Source organism: Garra rufa, chromosome 17 (genome assembly GCF_049309525.1).
Source record: "Garra rufa chromosome 17, GarRuf1.0, whole genome shotgun sequence".
Classification (NCBI taxonomy): domain Eukaryota; kingdom Metazoa; phylum Chordata; class Actinopteri; order Cypriniformes; family Cyprinidae; genus Garra; species Garra rufa.
In genome coordinates, this window is record NC_133377.1 from 19,557,411 (window position 1) to 19,575,830 (window position 18,420).

The 18,420-nt window shown below is 36.7% G+C and overlaps 1 protein-coding gene, 1 long non-coding RNA gene and 2 other non-coding genes across 4 annotated transcripts in view; 3 read left to right on the forward strand and 1 right to left on the reverse strand.

Moving 5' to 3' along the window:
* The first annotated feature begins 2,890 nt into the window (after positions 1–2,890).
* On the forward strand, positions 2,891–5,156 carry LOC141290282 (uncharacterized). Its single transcript, XR_012340086.1, has 6 exons — positions 2,891–2,928; positions 3,361–3,420; positions 4,265–4,352; positions 4,535–4,589; positions 4,816–4,844; positions 5,017–5,156. It is a non-coding gene; the product is annotated as an uncharacterized lncRNA (long non-coding RNA).
* On the forward strand, positions 3,544–3,679 carry LOC141290384 (small nucleolar RNA SNORA16B/SNORA16A family). Its single transcript, XR_012340127.1, has one exon. It is a non-coding gene; the product is annotated as a small nucleolar RNA SNORA16B/SNORA16A family (small nucleolar RNA).
* On the forward strand, positions 4,880–4,951 carry LOC141290396 (small nucleolar RNA SNORD99). Its single transcript, XR_012340139.1, has one exon. It is a non-coding gene; the product is annotated as a small nucleolar RNA SNORD99 (small nucleolar RNA).
* Positions 5,157–5,853: 697 nt separating the features above from the next.
* Positions 5,854–18,420, reverse strand: part of ctps1a (CTP synthase 1a) — a 47,513-nt gene continuing 34,946 nt past the window's right edge. The window contains exons 10-19 of the mRNA XM_073821721.1: positions 15,080–15,168; positions 14,796–14,890; positions 14,651–14,713; positions 14,513–14,556; positions 14,325–14,421; positions 14,175–14,230; positions 9,281–9,377; positions 8,256–8,400; positions 7,970–8,065; positions 5,854–6,095 (exon numbers count right to left, since the gene is read on the reverse strand). Coding sequence (XP_073677822.1) covers positions 7,981–8,065; positions 8,256–8,400; positions 9,281–9,377; positions 14,175–14,230; positions 14,325–14,421; positions 14,513–14,556; positions 14,651–14,713; positions 14,796–14,890; positions 15,080–15,168 — 771 coding nt within the window. The 3' untranslated portion in view covers positions 5,854–6,095; positions 7,970–7,980. The remainder of the gene's footprint in view (positions 6,096–7,969; positions 8,066–8,255; positions 8,401–9,280; positions 9,378–14,174; positions 14,231–14,324; positions 14,422–14,512; positions 14,557–14,650; positions 14,714–14,795; positions 14,891–15,079; positions 15,169–18,420) is intronic.

Here is an 18,420-nt window from a genome sequence, read left to right on the forward strand (position 1 = left end):
CCTGCAGGAAAGTCTATTGATCATCAGCTCCAGTCTTTACACCAAAGGGATCACAATTCGAGCCAAAATGGCCTGATACTTCAAAGAATCCACCATATCCTTCTTACGGTTACGCACTTCCTGCTACAGTAAAACAACTCCATAACAGGACTGGCCCACCTCCATGTTTGACGATGGAGATCTTTCTTCTGCTCACAAATTTTGCCTTTTTTGCTCCAGACATATGTTGATCCATAGGTCCAAAAAGTTCCAGTTTGGTCACATCACTCCATAAAACATTCTTCCAGAACTCCACATGAATTTTAGCATGCTCAAGTCGACCTTTTGTTCTTCTTGGTCAAGAGTGGTATTCGGTAAGATGCCTTAACATGAAGGCCATACTTGTCTGGTGTTCTTCTTACACTCAGAATTAAAATGTTTCTTTACCTTTCCTTGGGCCATCTTGCAAGTCTTTGGTTTTCTAGTAAAACACACTTTAAACTAAGGAATAAGGCTGCCAGCTGTGTCTTCTAATGTCTTGAAAATCTTCATGGAACCTTAGACTTTTTAATATAATAAAACTATCTTCTCTATAACTTTTGTGAGAGCTCTGTTGACTTTGCCATATTTGCTACTCAACTTCAGCACATGGGCTGAATGTATGTTTGTGTAACAGCTCAAGCTAATTGTGTTTTTTAACAGTTTCTAAAGGCTTAATTGTGTTTTAAGACAATTTTGTTCACTTCTATAAAAATAAGTGACTTAATGTTGGATATGGGTTGAATAATTATGCCATAGCTGTGTCATTAAAAAAATCCTATAACACAAAAACATTACATTATTTATATTATCACCTTTAATATGCCATTTCCCCCCCAGTTGAATACATGTAATGGAGTTTTCATATATAATCAAATATATATCCCAGACAGAGCTAGGCAGATTACTTACAAATTGTAATCCATTACTGATTCCAAATTACATGACAAAAATTGTAGTTAGTACCGTAATCCATTACATTACACATTTTAGGCATTATAGGCACTTTTAGGTTACTTTTTGATTACCTTTGACCTAACTTGCTTATTACATTGATTTAAATAGAATAATATTGTACCATATTGACATAAAGTTAAAAAGAGTTAGAAAATATATTCCATTTGTTATTAACAACATAAAGTGCATTAAACATCATATTATGTCGAGGTTTCCCAAACTGGTGTTTATGAAGGAACTGCATGGGATTTATGAGTTTAATGAAAAACTAATAATTTATTAAATCATAAAATCAATTAAAAAAAATGTTGCAATGTTTCATTAGTTAACCTGTATGTCATGTGATCAAAACTGTGATCTTAATTATTACAATATTTATTTTAAAATCTCAGGAGTACTCTTATATTAGCTGAAAGAGAAAGACAAAAGCCTTCCAAAGACTTAGAAATACATGCATTTAACAGAATGATAATTCAAATAAAAATCAATGCGTTTATAGTTGTTGCAATGTTGAAACACTTCTTAAACCTGAAATGATTTTTATTAATCAGTGGTCAAATGCTGTGTCGCCACCTGAATAATGGCAAGTCTATGTGAACGTCCACAAAACTTGAATTATTTCTTAGTGTATATAACAAGTAGGCTATTATAGAAAGGAAAATTTAAAAGATAAAAAAAAGCTATTAGGGAGAATTAATAAATTCTGAACAATGTATTGCTATTGTGTAAAAAAAACTATGTATTCATGTAATCCATAAAAAGTAAATGAAAAGTCTAAGCCAGTTAGCACTATTTCATTGACAGTTTACACTCAATTTAGCTCTTTCCTCTACCTTCTGCTAGCCAGTTTTGTGTTATCATACAGAAGTACAGTAATGGTCGAAAGTTGGGGCACATTTTTACTACTGTTTTTAATGTTTTTGAACATTGCACCACTTATGCTCATCAAGCCTTCATTTATTTATTTATAAAAAAATAGAGAGGTCTTTGATCAATAAAAGTAATAAAAAGAACAGCATTTTATTTAAAATAGAAATTCTTTTTAACAATACAGTACAGTTCTATTATTGTACTGCTGTTCTTTTTAAGTTTCTATTTATCAATGAAACCTGAAAAAAATCAGATTCCAAAAAAAAAATCCAAAAATGTATTTTTTTTTATTTGTATTGGTTTGCATGCATGTCAGCTTATGATCAAACTAAATGTTTATATTTATATTTGTTCATGATACAGTTTCTCTAAGTTTGCTCAAATTTTCATTTAATTTCCATAAATTCCTGTTAAGTTTTTAAATTAGAATATTTCCAAAATTCCCCAGATGAAGTTCCCATGGAAAGTTTCCAGAACATTTCCAGAAATTTGCAACCCTATTTACAACTGATTTTTGCAATATACCCTGCGTCCCAATGTTAGCCTACCATCTGTCCTAAATAGTATGAGAGATTACAATAAGTGTGTCCCAAAGCATAGTATGCTGAAAAGAGTATGCAAAAGTCCCCAGATGGTCTACTATTTCAGGTCGAATTTTGCACACTCTAATGGCTAATATTGCCCACAATCCATTTTGCTTTGGCAAAGGATTTGGTCCAGAACTACAAACAGAATAGAACGCGTTAAAAAAAAAAAAACTACAAGCATGGCGGATGTGCGCGACTAATGGCAGAGATGTTAAGAAAAAGGGGTTAAAGTTACTAATAATCAACATGTAACCTGGTAAAAAAAATTATTTAATGTTATCTGTGTAATATTTAATCTGCAACAGCAATGGCTCCTCTGATCTCAGATGTCCGAAAAATCTCAGAACTACAAATCCCATCAAGCGTTGCGACCCAGCCAATACATTTAACCAATCAGCGATGATCCCGTCCACCAATCAGCGTTGCGCTTCGCTGTATAAAAGAACGCGTCACATCCTCATCTTTCTCTTTCAACCCGCGTTCCCAAAGAATGGAGGTGAGTCTATTTAGTCTTGAAGAATCATCAGAGTCCGTGAATTTAATTAAATTTAATAACTAGTTGTTATGTATAGTTTGTTTGTGTTTTTTGTCGTTTAACGCGGGATGTGAATGTAGGGTGTAACAATCGCGGTTGCGCTCGAAAGAAACGGCCTTCCAGTTTATTTGTAGACTTTCATAAAGCTATGGAAAGCTGTTTTTTGTTTTGTGAATGAATGCAATGTTGCTAACAGAAGTTTCCAAAGCGGCGCCATTTTAGGTTATTTGTCTAACGTTACGTTTTGTTTACTCCATGCGTTTAGGCTGTTTTTAAATCTAAAGAAACGTGGAAATGAGTTCAATGTACATAAGGCTGCGTGCTTTGCAATTTATTGTTTCTACTGTGACTTTCACGAAGGTCCCCCGATTTATCTTTTCTTCTGCTTTTCAGGTGTTTGTCGAAATAAGTTTGGGGTCACCACGTGGTTCTTCCGCAGCCAGTCCTGCAGAGGTATTGATTCAACTTCAACTATGTAACTTACACGTGCAGACTTATGAGTTATTTAATGGTTAAATATGTGCAAGCGCACGTTTCTGTGCATGTTAAATACATAACGGTTGTGAAGCCGCAATCAACGGCCCTGATCGAAGTCGTCTCCGTTCCTCTGTAACGGTTACGGTCAAAACGGGGCCGAAAGCAACACTTTTACCGACGGTCGCTGTGCAGTTTAGCTGTAGCTGACTTAGCAACATTAAGGTAAAAGACAACCGAAACATGTCTTCACGTGTATGGCAAGCCGTTTTAGCCTAAAATATACTAGGTGTTGTTCTTCGTATTTGCATTTTTACTAGTAACCATGCCAATTAGAGAGCTCTCTAATTCAATTCTTAAAAATATTAAAGGGTTCTCTAATTCAATTTCTAGTGAAAATATTAAAGGGCTCTCCAATTCTTACTAGTAACAATTCTAAAGGGTTCTGTAATTCAATTCTTTGTAGTAACAATATTAAAGGGCTCTCTAAATTCTTCCTAGTAACAATACTAAAGGGTTCTCTAATTCAATTCTTACTAGTAACAATACTATAGAGCTCTCTAATTCAACTTTCTAGTGACAATACTAAAGGGCTCTCTAATAATAAAATAATGGAAAGTCAATGGAGACATGACTAGTAAAAATCCATTTGTATAGCTCTCTAGTTGTTACTAGTAAAACTTGAGTTATAGAGCTCATTTAGTTGTTCGTAGTAATGCATTTACGATGAGTAACGCTTCGGGTGTTTTAGTCTAAAATGGCTTGCCATACGAGTGTGTCCTACTTGAAGTAGCCCTTCTTGACCTTTTTCTCTTTCATGCAGGTTGGATGATGCGAAAGTGAATTGAGGATGAATCCTGTTGTCTTCAACGTTCTCCTTTGAGATGGTCTGCGTGAGCCTTCTCTAAAAGGTGGGTTTCTCTTGTAGGTTTTTTGTTTTTATACTGGCTGTGATGACACAACTTGCCCTCTCTGAGAGAGTTACTCTATAATGAGACCTACAAGATACGCTCCTGAGCCCATTTTTAACTGGTATCATTGTTTATGGTTTTCAACTTGAGCTTTTTAGCATTAATGTTTCTTTTTTCATCAGATGGTGCAGTTTTGCCAGCGAGAAGTCAACTGTTGTTGTGTGGGTCCGTGCACTGGTAAGATCAGCGTTTTTAATATCCCTTTGCACGTTTCTAGAGAGCCTGTGCTGTTTATGTGCACTAGGTTTTCCAACGACGTGCTAGATTAACGGGCAGGCTTTGACTGGCCACTCTCCCAATGTCTGCGTCGGTCACTCGACTGTCCAACACTCGACACTTTTGCTGAATTAGTCTTGTGTGATTTTATTTCTGTGCCCTCTGTTAATGGTTTTTCTCTTGAAAGGTGCTGAGGACCCGGTGGAGCAGATGAAGGTATGTCTATTGGCTTTTAATAAAATGAAATGATTCCTGATCAAGGATGACAACCTTTTAATGGTGACTGCTGGATGAAACTTGCGGATATGGGACTGAGATCAGTTCTAGTCGATCTGCGGTTTCTGTGCTGTCTGTCGTGGCTTATGCTTTGTTTTTTTTTTTATTCTAGGTTTTCAGCAGATCCTGAGCAGCATGTTTAAGTTGTTGCATGAGCGGTGCAAGTCCTATCTTACTTTAAAGTGTCGCTTGGTCTTCTGTTTCTGAGTTTGTCTTTGTATGTAATCAAAATAAAGATGCTTTGCATTGTTACTTTTGTCAGTTTATTTTAATATCCCATTTTTAACTATAACTTGTAACTCCTAATTTGCTGCTTATTAACACTAGTAGGATTAGGGATAAAGCACATTCTGCATGACTATTCTATAAGTACTAATAAACAACCAGGTTTTTTAATTTCAGTAAAATGGACTTGGTAAAAAGGATCTTTAAAAATAGTGTCATGGAACACTCCTTGGCTTTATGCAAAACATTTTGCTAAGACTACTGTTCAAAGTACCTGTGACTTTATTTACATTTTGCAAAAAGTACAACTGTCAGTCAACCCTTGTCACCTGCCCACAATGTCATTTTTCTCTATATTTTAGTAATCATACATTGTGGTTTTAAAGCTTGATAGAGTAGATTTTTAAAAAAAACTTAGAATTGACTAAACATTAAAGTGAATGGAAGTTTAATGGCATCCAGTGGCTGTATGTGTAATGCCCTAAATAATAACCAAGGCTTCCATTGAGATTTTAATCAACTTCAAAATTGCAACACATAGCAGTTTTGGATTAAGATCTTTAGAAAAACAGTACATTTAAAGTTCAATATTTTGTTGATTCCACTTCTGCTGTAATCTGCCAAATGTCCAACCTTAGGTCTTTATTCCAAAGCATCCATGAATATAAAACAATTTTGCCATTTTTTTTCCCATTGATGTTCAAAAATAAGTAATAAGGTTGAGTCATAGTGAAAATACAAATCTTTATAAAATCACTTTAAGAAAAATGATGTCCTCTAGCTGTCGCATAACAGTTGGCCAAAGCAAGTTTACACAAGTTTAATTGGCAACATCACATGTATATACAACAGAAAGTGACATTAACATGAATGAAGCTGCCCGTCTTCATGTCCAATCCGGTTTACACTTCAACTGGACCGTTTCAAAACTGCATTTCAATGCGCATCCTTTTCGGAAAGCAGGTCCTGAAAGAAACGAGAACAAGTATAAAACTAAATCTTGTTTGGAAATCATACTGTATACCGTTTACATGGACAACAATATTCCGATATTAACACGATTAAGAATGCACCATGTCAACTGATTTATTACTTTAATCCAGCTAAAGTCATACTCAAAGTAACACAAATCGAATTGAGATGTGGAGTATTCCTATTTCAATCAAAGTTCAGTATAGACCTTAAATCACACTATTCCCATTGTGTAGGACTTTTTGCCACAATTCGTGACAGGATACACACACAGCAGTGGTCAACCGTTTGACAGCAAACAAAAGAGCATGGCTTCACGCAAGTAGTCACATTTAAACTAATTCTTCCTACTGGTCGCACGAGCATATGCTTTGGTTTCATTTTCTTTTTTTTGCTACAACTTTGGGTTAATCAATGCTCATTGCTGATGAATAGTTTTCCTTTTATCATAGTTTACAGTTATATGGTAACATGTAGTTAACATTCAGCTCGTTGTTTCATCAGTATTATTGGTGATTTTAATTTTGTGAATAGGAATTCCAATTTTGGAAAGGCTTATGAGGCCTTTACCTTTTACTTTCGAATTCTGGATCATAGTTTTGCCTAAATCTATAGGCACACCTATCAAATTTAAGATTTCGAAAAGATAGATTAGTTATTTTTAATTAAAAAGCACAACAAAAATAAAACAATGACAAACTAGCCTACATAGCATTTATTAACAAAAACAAATAAGTCGAGGCATGGCCTACATCACGTGCTGTATTATATACCGACTAATAAATTACAGGATGTTCAGCAAACATTAAGGAATCAAATAAATACATTTAAAAAAAGAAAAGAAAAAAAAGTAAAAATAAACTGGCTTTCTGAAATGCACGCTGTATGGAGAAGACACTTTGGAGCTCATACATTCTCACAAAATTGTTGCATATCCGACCATTTGTGTCACAATCCAGAGCCCTGGTTTGGTCCAAGTGGGAAACGATGATGCAAATATAGAAAGACAAATAATTAACTGCACTTGAAGCTTTCGTAAAATTAAAAATGAAACACCCAAAAGTGTATGATACGTGAAATTCTGGAGGGAACATCAGATAGCGTCGCATGTGGACGTAATGTCGTGTGTCATTAAAGGAGTAGTTTACTTTCAGAACATAAATGTACAGATAATGTACTCACCCCCTTTCTTTCTTTCTTCAGTCGTAAAGAAATTGTTTTTTGAGAAAAACATTTCAGGATTTCTTCAGGATTTCTCTCCATATAATGGACTTCTATGGTGACCCTGAGTTTGAACTTCCAAAATGCAGTTTAAATGCAGCTTCGAAGGGCTCTAAACGATCACAGCTGAGGAAGAAGGATCTTATTTAGCGAAACGATTAACCGTTTTTGAAAAGAAATGCGTTTACAATTGATATACTTTTCATTCTCGACACAGAGCTAGACAAGATGAGCATTTGAGGTTAAAAAGTACATAAATTGTATTTATTTTTTTTAAATAACCCATCGTTTCGCTAGATAAGACCCTTCTTTCCTCGGCTGTGATCGTTTAGAGCCCTTCGAAGCTGCATTTTGGAAGTTCAAACTCGGGGGCACCATAGAAGTCCATTATATGGAGATGATTTCCACAAAAAACAATTTCCATACGACTGAAGAAAGAAAGACATGAACCTCTTGGATGACAAGGGGGTGAGTACATTATCTGTACATTTTAATCGATCCATGTACTTTTTTTTTTTTATTAAAACGGGAATATTCTAAAGCAACTCATGTAAACACCTTAATCATAATACAGTCTTATTCAGAATAATAAGGTCATCAATTCGATTTCTGGTGTCCATGTAAACGTAGACAATGTTGCAACATACCCTTAACCTCTTCATTCCTGAGCAAGTGAACGTAGTTTAAAGTCTGCAATCTCCGAGTCTGGAGAACTGCTGCCACTCCGGTCACTGTATGTTTCACTGTGAATAAAGAAGAACTCTTTTGTCATGCAAAGCTTGTTCAAGAGTTCTGATGGCTGTTATAATAACGCTAAATAATCTGCAACTTGAAGAAGGTTTGTCTCCAAGTGGAGGCCGTTTTTATTAGGACACATCTCTGGATGACAAAGGGTGAGAGAAATTGTGCTCGTCGGGGAACATCAGTCCGTACCGTGGTGAGAGCCGACAGCCTTTCTGAAGATAACCTGGAAGCCTCCCGGCAGCGGCCAACAGCAGGCCGAAGTACGGAGGAGACGGTTTAATGGGTCTGGATGTGAATTCAGGGTGATACTGGACACCAACAAAATATGGGTGATCTGCAACAACAACAACAACAAAAGGATTGTCAGGAGAATGAAGTAGACATAAATATCATAGTGTTGTCTATACCATTAAAGCATTATTTCCTGTTTAACACTAAAGCTGCTTTGACACAATCTCTATTGTATGAAGCACTATATAAATAAAGGTGCTTTGACTGTACAGCTCCAACCCAATGGTATCCCTGTGCACAAAACGAATGGTTATGACAAGGGTTTAAAAAGATACTCAATATAACAATGTTTGTAATGAGAATCATTCATAAATCTGCTGCTGTCAGCAAAAAGTAGTACTGAGGTCTTCTTGCGGGTTTACGCCAAAATAAGTCAACATTCATAAATATTGTAATTTGACTCTTGTTCCGTTAAACAGACGAAAACAACGACAATCATTACAACAGCTCTATTAATACATTTATTATAACGTTCTCCTTTGCTCAGCTAGGCTGCATTAATTTGTACATCAAAAACACATGAGTGATTCAAGAAAATGGTCAGAGAATAATATTTTACTAACTTGTTAATTTTAAGTGAAATTGTGGTTTGTTGGTAGGCTAGAATGTCTACTAGAATGTTAAAAATGTTCAGTGATAAGTAAATATTTTTAATTGTTTTGTAATTGATTTTTTTTTCTTTGAAAAGCAAGACAAAACTAAAAAAAATAAAATAAATGTTGGCTATTTATGAGGAAAAAGATGAAAAATCATGTTTGGTAATCAGAATCAAGAATTTTAATATCGGTGCATCCCTAAAGAATGTTAATAAGTGATTACACTATTCTTAAATCAGCACATATAAAATGTTTAAAAGTGGCAAATATGCTTTCAAAACAGTGTGAATTTTAATGAATTTTGTATGAGAGTTTCCCCTCACGTACCGTCCAGCTCTATGACCTCCATTCTCTCACCCTCCACATCCTGACCCACAAAATGAAAGCCTTTGTCCTCAAAATGCTGCTTCAGCTCTGGGTTCACCTGCACATACAGAAGAAATAATATTGGTTCATGCATGCTACTACACCTTAAAAAAAAAAAAAATGCAAATACAAGTACCAAGTAAGTTTACATGGACTAATTTTCATCAGTCAAAATGAATCGATTTCAATCCAAGTTTCAAATTCTGCAATTTATTTATCAGCTTGCATGTGCAATACATGTATTGTGAACAAAAGTTTGCCTTGATATATATAAAAATGTATCTACAGTCGTGGCCAAAAGTTTTGAGAATTACATAAATATTGGAAATTGGAAAAGTTGCTGCTTAAGTTTTTATAATAGCAATTTGCATATACTCCAGAATGTTATGAAGAGTGATCAGATGAATTGTATAGTCCTTCTTTGCCACGAAAATTAACTTAATCCCGAAAAAAACTTTCCACTGCATTGTTAAGAAGGCTTCAGGGCGTCCAAGAAAGTCCAGCAAGCGCCAGGATGGTCTCCTAAAGAGGATTCAGCTGCGGGATCGGAGTGCCACCAGTGCAGAGCTTGCTCAGGAATGGCAGCAGGCAGGTGTGAGCGCATCTGGACACACAGTGAGGCCAAGACTTTTGGAAGATGGCCTGGTGTCAAGAAGGGCAGCAAAGAAGCCACTTCTCTCCAAAAAAAACATCAGGGACAGATTGATCTTCTGCAAAAAGTATGGCGAATGGACTGCTGAGGACTGGGGCAAAGTCATATTCTCAGATGAAGCCTCTTTCCGATTGTTTGGGGCATCTGGAAAAAGGCTTGTCCGGAGAAGAAAAGGTGAGCGCTACCATCAGTCCTGTGTCATGCCAACAGTAAAGCATCCTGAGACCATTCATGTGTGGGGTTGCTTCTCATCCAAGGGAGTGGGCTCACTCACAATTTTGCCCAAAAACACAGCCATGAATAAAGAATGGTACCAAATCACCCTCCAACAGCAACTTCTTCCAACAATCCAACAACAGTTTGGTGAAGAACAATGCATTTTCCAGCACGATGGAGCACCGTGCCATAAGGCAAAAGTGATTACTAAGTGGCTCGGGGACCAAAATGTTGAAATTTTGGGTCCATGGCCTGGAAACTCCCCAGATCTTAATCCCATTGAGAACGTGTGGTCAATCCTCAAGAGGCGGGTGGACAAACAAAAACCCACTAATTCTGGCAAACTCCAAGAAGTGATTCTGAAAGAATGGGTTGCTATCAGTCAGGATTTGGCCCAGAAGTTGATTGAGAGCATGCCCAGTCGAATTGCAGAGGTCCTGAATAAGAAGGGCCAACACTGCAAATACTGACTCTTTGCATAAATGTCATGTAATTGTCGATAAAAGCCTTTGAAACGTATGAAGTGCTTGTAATTATATTTCAGTGTTTCATGGTACGGTGCCTGAGTGCATGGTATTCAGGAATTTACCTGATAAAATAGTCTGATTTAAGCATTTACATGTTTAACGTTCTCCTGTTGATCAGATCATTTAAGGTTCATTCCAGTTGGATCAACTGATGGGTTTACATCAAGGCTTTCCAGTTTGATTGAGTTATCAGTCCAATTATAAACAAGATATTAGATTATAGGACCAACTAGAGGTCTTCAAGGGTCCAATTAGATCTGAACGTTGTAGACATGATTAGGCTGTCGATGTAGTGTTAATTTCGTCAGACGAGACGAGACGAAATATGTTCGTCAACGACCTTTTTTTTCATGACTAAGACGAGACGATGACAAGACTGCACCACTGTCCAAAAACGCTGACTAAGACTAAATTAACATGCATTATTGTTGACGAAAAAAGACGAGACGAAAATGTTTTGCATAAAATAAAAACTAAGATAAAATCTCTCTTCATTTTCGTCTACAATCGTCTCTGCTTTTTCATCAGCTGTTACGGCTTTAAAATATTCAAACTGGCTGGCGCTGAGCCAGAGACGGACGAGCTCTGAGCTTGTCATATAATCACAACTATGCAGTGTTTTTAACCACATAACGCTTATTTTAGGTTTCAGACATTTAAATACACATAAGTACTAGTAAAAGGAGACATTTAGAGTTTGTAAAATACACACATAGGTCTATGGAAGCAGCAAAAAACAATCTATTCAAATATAATTTGCCGATGTGTTTTATTCATGTCACATACACATAGGCTTAGTAACTAAAAAGTTCACTCTATTCCTCTTCTAGTTCACCAGCCACCTACTTGCATGTATTTCGGGAGAAACGGATGAATGTATATGTGCTGTAAATACGGCTCCCATCTCACGTTACAGATTACGATCCAGATCATTTATATAGGGTTTTAAACGACGAAACATACTAATTCACACATATTTGTGAATCGGAATATTAGATAGTTCATGGCATGGTAAGTAAGTGTGTGAGTATTCTGGATAAAAAAGGAAAAACGGAATAAAAGCGATCTATCTGTCATACAGTGTTATTGTGTCTGTGTTGTGTCACGTGACAAGCTTGATGCGTCGCCATGGAAACAATAAGGACGAACGTTCTAAAATAACGGTCGCTTAAAAAAAAAACTCACTCTCAGGGGTCCGCTAGAATATTTTAAACTCACTACTGAAAGGGTTAATCATTTGTGAATGTGTCTCCTAAATCAGAAATTGAAAACCAGACACGTTTAACATTTGCATTCAACAAAAATCATTCAACAAGTGTATTTTGTCAGGTAATTATGACATTTAACCAATGTTTGAGATATGTGAAACACTTTTTTTACTGAAATACAGTGTATCAGTAATAATCTCAGTAATAATGTGTTATTTAAAAAAAAAGACTACAATTTTTTGACTAAACCTAGACTAAAATTAAAAGACTTTTAGTCGACTAAAACTTGACTAAGATACCTTGAGTTTTCTTTTGACTAAAACTAGACTAAAATGACGAGACTTTTAGTCGACTAAAACTTGACTAACAAAAAAAGATATGTGAATGACTAAATATGACTAAAACTAACAAGGACATTTGGCACAAGACTAAGACTAAGACTAAATTAAAAATAGGTGACGAAATTAACACTATGTCGATGAAATGTTTTTATCATGTTTATTTTTCAAATCCTCTGGTCACAATTGGAAGCCAAACTCAGAAATAGCATGTATCCATCAAACAGGCAAAAATAAGCAGTAAAAATAAGTAAATAAATAAATAAAAGTACTAGAGCAGTGGCCAAATCAGTCAGCAGGACACCATTTTGTTCCCTGACAGACTGTGGGGCTGCAGGCTGTGCACGTCAATGCTGTTTATATTCGGGTTTGAAAATAGCCTACAGTATGTCACAAAAGTATTTACACCCCTCACATTTCAGCAAATCTTCTTAAGGGACAATACTATAGAAATGAAACATGGATATATTTTAGAATACAGCACTTATTGTCAAAATAGCGGGCAACAAAAGTGAGTACACCCTAAGTGATAACAGCAGTATGTTGTTTAACCATGCAAAGCCACATGTCCTATTCATCATGTTTATGTTTTTGTCAGCTTGACAGGACCATACAAATCTGTGTATCTTGTATTAGAGCAGTTAAAATTTGGTGCTTTAAGTACAATTCTCTCATACTGACCACTGGATGTTCAACATGGCATCTCATGGCAAAGAACTCTCTGAGGATTTGAGAATTAGAATTGTTGCTCTCCACAAAGATGGCCAAGGCTATTAGAGGTTCAGTAACACCCTGAAACCGAGTTACACTACAGTGGTCAGGGTCATACAGAGTTTTCCAAGATGGGATCCATTCAGAACAGGCCTTGCAAGTGTCGATCAGTGAAGTTGAGCACTCGTTCTGCGCATCAGGTGCAAAATCTGGCTTCAAAAACAGATGCATGAGTGCCTGAAAGTATTGCTTTAAAGGTTGCAGAAGTAGAAGGTCAGCTTGTCAGTGCTCAGACCATACGCCGCACACTGCAACAAGTCGGTTTGCATGTGTGGCGATGCCCTGGTGAGGAGTACCAAGAAAAATATGCCTTGTCTACAGTCGCATGGTGGTGGTAGCATCATGGTCTGGGGCTGCATGAGTGCCGCTGGTACTGAGGAGCTGCAGTTCATTGAGGGAAACATGGATTGCATTATGTAGTGTACATTCTGAAGCAGAACATGATGCCTTTCCTCCAGAAACTAGGTCGAACGGCAGTTTTCCAACATGATAACGACCCCAAACACACCACCAAGATGACAACTGCCTTGCTGAGGAAGCTGAAGGTGAAGGTGATGGTGTGGCCAAGTATGTCTTCAGACCTGAACCCTGTTAAGCACCTGTGGGGCATCCTCAAGTGTAAGGTGGAGAAGCATGTGTCTAACATCCAGCAGTTCCATATGGAGTGGAAGAGGATCCCAGCAACAACCTGTGCAGCTCTGGTCAATTACATGCCCAGGATGATTAAGGCAGTGCCAGATAACAATGGTGCTAACACAATATATTGACAATTTGGACAAGTCCACTTAGGGTGTACTCACTTTTGTCGCCAGCTATTTTGACAATAATGGCTGTATGTTGAGTTATTTTCAGAGGACAGTAAACCTCTACTGCTATACAAGCTGCACATTGACTACTCTAAAATATATCTAAGTTTCATTTCTATAGTATTGTCCCTTGGGAAGATATACTGGAACGGTTGCTGAAATGTCAGTGGTGTACTGTGTGACAGTGTAAATGCCATCGTGTTGGGTCGGACTAGCGTCTAATTTCATCGGGTCTGTCACGTTGGGTTCAGGTAAGAAGTGATTTGGGTCAGGTATATCTCAGTTCTTTTAGTAGTACATTTTACACATACTGTCATATAAATTGTAGATAATGTACCTCAAAGCGATGCCTGTGTCTTTCCTCTACATAATCTACATCTCCGTAAAGTTTTCCTGAAAGAAAGAGAAAGCAAACATTTCATACATTTACATAATTCTAGTTCTCTATTACATATGTCTATTGGTATAATATTTCAAAAGTACTTACTAAGTATGCTGTTTTTGCTTTTGAAAATGGTTCTCCTTTTCCCCAGCCTCATGGTTCCGCCCATCTGCCCTGGATTGTGCTCTGGCATGTCAATCACCTGAGAGATGACCAATCAAACACGGGCTAATCATTACATCTGTTCCATTTGCTTCTGTTTAAAACACATTTAAACTAAATCCAATACTCACCACAGGATGCTTAGTTTCTGGGTCAAATTCTGTGGAGTTAGCATCTAGGAAAAACAGGAGTCACATGTTGTTCAGTGCTGCTTTGTAAACATTCAGTACTTTTTTTTTTTTTCCTTTTTGGGCGAATGAAGATTTTACCTTTCCAATCCAACATGTTCCTAGCAAATTCACAAACAGCAAGCTGCATCCCCAAACACACACCTGAAAGATGAACGGCACAAATGTGTTTCATTCACAGGCACTGCAGGACATTTAGTTTGAATGAATTTTAATGAGGTCCTACCCAGGAAAGGCTTCTTCTGTTTTCTAGCCCAGTTAATGGCTTGTATCTTGCCCTCTGTCCCTCGTACTCCAAAACCTCCAGGTACTAAAATACCGCTGAGAGACCACAGCAATTATATTAGAAAACCACATCAGGATAACAGGCGAAAACTGATACTGTGTGCAGATTGTATCCAATTCCTCCTCAATAAAAGAACACCATTAAGGAATTTTTACTAATTAAAATGCATGAAATCAGCCATGTATATTTTAGGATTATTAAACAGAGCGTGAATTATTACTCACTCCGCGCTGCAGAGTTTCTGCCAGGCCTCATGGTACTTCACAGGCTCTTCCTGTAGCGTACTGACCTCCAAATCTGCAGAGTCTACATACTAGAGAAAGAAATAAGAATTGGAGATAAAGATTAGCTCATTCAAATTAGGGATGTGCAACAGCGATTAAGTTCTCAAGTACTTGGTCGTGGAAAAAATATATTTATTTTTTCTGATCGGTCGTAGCACACTTTGGGCGACACCCTGAGCTCTGACTGTTTAGCATGCAGTCCAAAATATCAACGTGAGAAGAAAGATTTGCATAGCTTCGAAGTCTAAGTTAGCTACATGCATATCTGCCTAATCTATTAGGATGCGTTGGGATATTAACATTTATTACATGCTGAATGCACTGCATACCAGTGATTAGTTTTATGCTTCAATGCAATGCCAGATATCGACTGAGTTACTTGAGACGGTCATACTGCTTTTAGATGTTTCTTTCTTTAAAAAAAAAAAAAAATAAATAAATATTGATGTTATAATAATGCAGCAATACTTTTTTCATCATATTTGTTCAACAATCGGCACAATTCAATTCGTATGGCTTTGAAAACGTGCAGGCGATTTATGGAATCACTTAATGATACAGATGAAAATATAGCACAAATCTGCCATAAATGTTTGTAATGACTTTGTGCAAACCTATATTCTGTCCTCGCCCGTGTTTCAGCATGCTGTTATGAAAGCGCATCGCGGCGGGGGGCTTGCTCTCGCTCTCTCTCTAGCATGTAACTTAAAGGGATGGTTTGGAGTAGATTTGACTTCATTGCTATGCACTCCGAAGCCCATCTAAATGCCCCATCCGAAGTTTTTTTTAACTTAGTCGAACACCGACGGAGATATTCGAGCTTGTCGAATGGCTTGCTACAGCCGTACATGGTACATGTGATGTATCTCGTAAATTGCACCACTAGACGTGCACGTAATCTTACCAAACTTCTACAGTAGTGTAAATGGGGTATGTACTCACAAAACGCTGCATCGGAAAATTTGTAAGTCCACCATGAGTGTTTTAAAAACAACTGTTACCTGATCCCTACTAGTAGGGCTGGGCGATATGGTAAAACAAATTATCACGATAAATTTTTTTTATATCAGTTGATATCGATAATTATCACGATAAATGTCAAATCTACAATATTATCTATAAATACAATCTTATTAATATTAATAGAATATATAAAACGTTTTTATAAAAAAAATAAGAACTGTAATATGATACAGCACTTGTAACATGGCTCTGACTGTAAATGCAGAGTTTAAGTGATTTTTAAGTATATTTATCATTCAACAAAAATGTAAGAATAGACTAATCTTTTCAGCGTGCCAATCCCTTTGTGCGGCTGATTTACCACATTTTGTAAAATGTTTTAGCTGTCTGACAATATAAATAAAAAAAAAAATAATGGCTCAGGGCTCTACGCTTTCTTTTCTTGCTAGGAGCACATTCTAAACAATAATCAAAACTCTGATAAAACATTAGCCTTCCTATTACGAGGTGATATTAGACTCCTCAAAGTGATTTACAGGGGAATTTTGCTTTTTACCTTTGTTTTTACCTTTTCATGTTTAATGAGGCTCAGGGGTGACATGAGTGCAATCAGAATCATGGATTAATGTTTATTAAAATATAAAATTATTACAGAAATATTAAAGATTTAAATCCCTGAACAGGTGTCGCCAAGACACGGATTTATTTACTGAATCATATCATTCTTTTGATTCGTTTGAACGGATGGTTCATTCAGGAATAAAGCAAGTGACTGTCTTTATGAATGGGAAATTGAATCATTTCATTAGATTCAATTGAAAACGCACGTTTCATTCATAAACGAAACACCGCTGTGTTTGAATGGAGATGCGCGCAGTTGTGACTTGTTTCAGATTACTTTTGAGGACGAAATAAAGCAAATCAGGCAATAGTGTTGTAGTCAGTCAAAGTCACTTAATAATAACTTCTTGTTTATTTAACTGCTGCATTAGATCAATGTCATTTACAAACTCCCTTAAAAATGATTAAAAGCTGTCACTTATCTTAGTTCGCCATATCACAAAGCTCTATTATAAACAACGATGCTCTCTTTACTGCACAATCACTCTCTTATTTACACTCTCTCTACACTTTATTTATGAAAGGATTGGTGAGATCTGTCTGTGATACATTACTCAACGTTGCAAAAACACGTAGAAACCTTTGAAGCTCCGCTGAGCGCAAACACAAATATGCTGATCGGGACAGTCGCACATGGTGCTCCTAAATATTTTTTTACAGTCGCACGTACTAATTTTTAGTCGTAAATGCGAGTGAAATGGTCGCACTGTAGAGCCCTGTGGCTGTAAATATACTGCGCTGCGTTAAGCAGAGTGCGTAAACATTATCGAGCGCTTATCGAACTGTCATTATCCTTTTATCGAAAAAAATCTGTATCGTGATAATTATCGTTATCGAATTATCGCCCAGCCCTACCTACTAGTCTCAAAGTCGACGTCACTTCCCTGGTTTGGGAAAAGCATGTACGTTGATGTAGTAGGTGGACTTTTACGTGGGGCATTTAGATGGGCTTCGGAGTGCATAGCAATGTAGTCAAATCTACTCCGAACCATTGCTTTAAGTTCACTGGCATTTGCATGTTTTGTGCAGATACAAGTTGTAACGATACTAATTTATCTGATTTATGTCATAGTATGTGTCATAGATCAGGCTTCAGTTTATTGGCATAAGGTCACTAAAGCTTCACCTGAGGCAGCTAATCCTTTTTAGATGTCTTTTTTAATAACACTGCTGCATCATAATCATAATCCAACAGTGTTCTAATCATGTGTTCATGTTTTAATAGAAAGGTTTTCACGTCATTTTAATTTTAAAAACATTTATTTTCCTAACAGTCTTAAGATATTTTCATTATGTCCATTACAGCCATGCCCCGCCCCTCACACACACCCCGCCCCCAATTACTCGACTACTCGTTTTTGAAACCTATCGATGATCAACTGATTTGCATGTGAAACTGGCCTTTTATTAAGAAGCGAAAGTGCACCAATGGAATGGAGGAGGAATCGGGAGCAATAATCGTTTTCTCTTGATTATTGTATTTTCATCATCGTTTGAAGCCAAAATCGAAAACTAATACTTTTCGATTACACCGTTTAATCCCAAATTGTTCCCAGACATGAAAATATCCAAATGACGTGTCATTAGTAACCCTTTGAAATATTCAATAATTATTTGATTGATGTGTTTCTGACAATTGTGAGAGTGCAATGTGTGCACTGAATGAACATATTTCTGCAGTCATAAAAATTGTTATA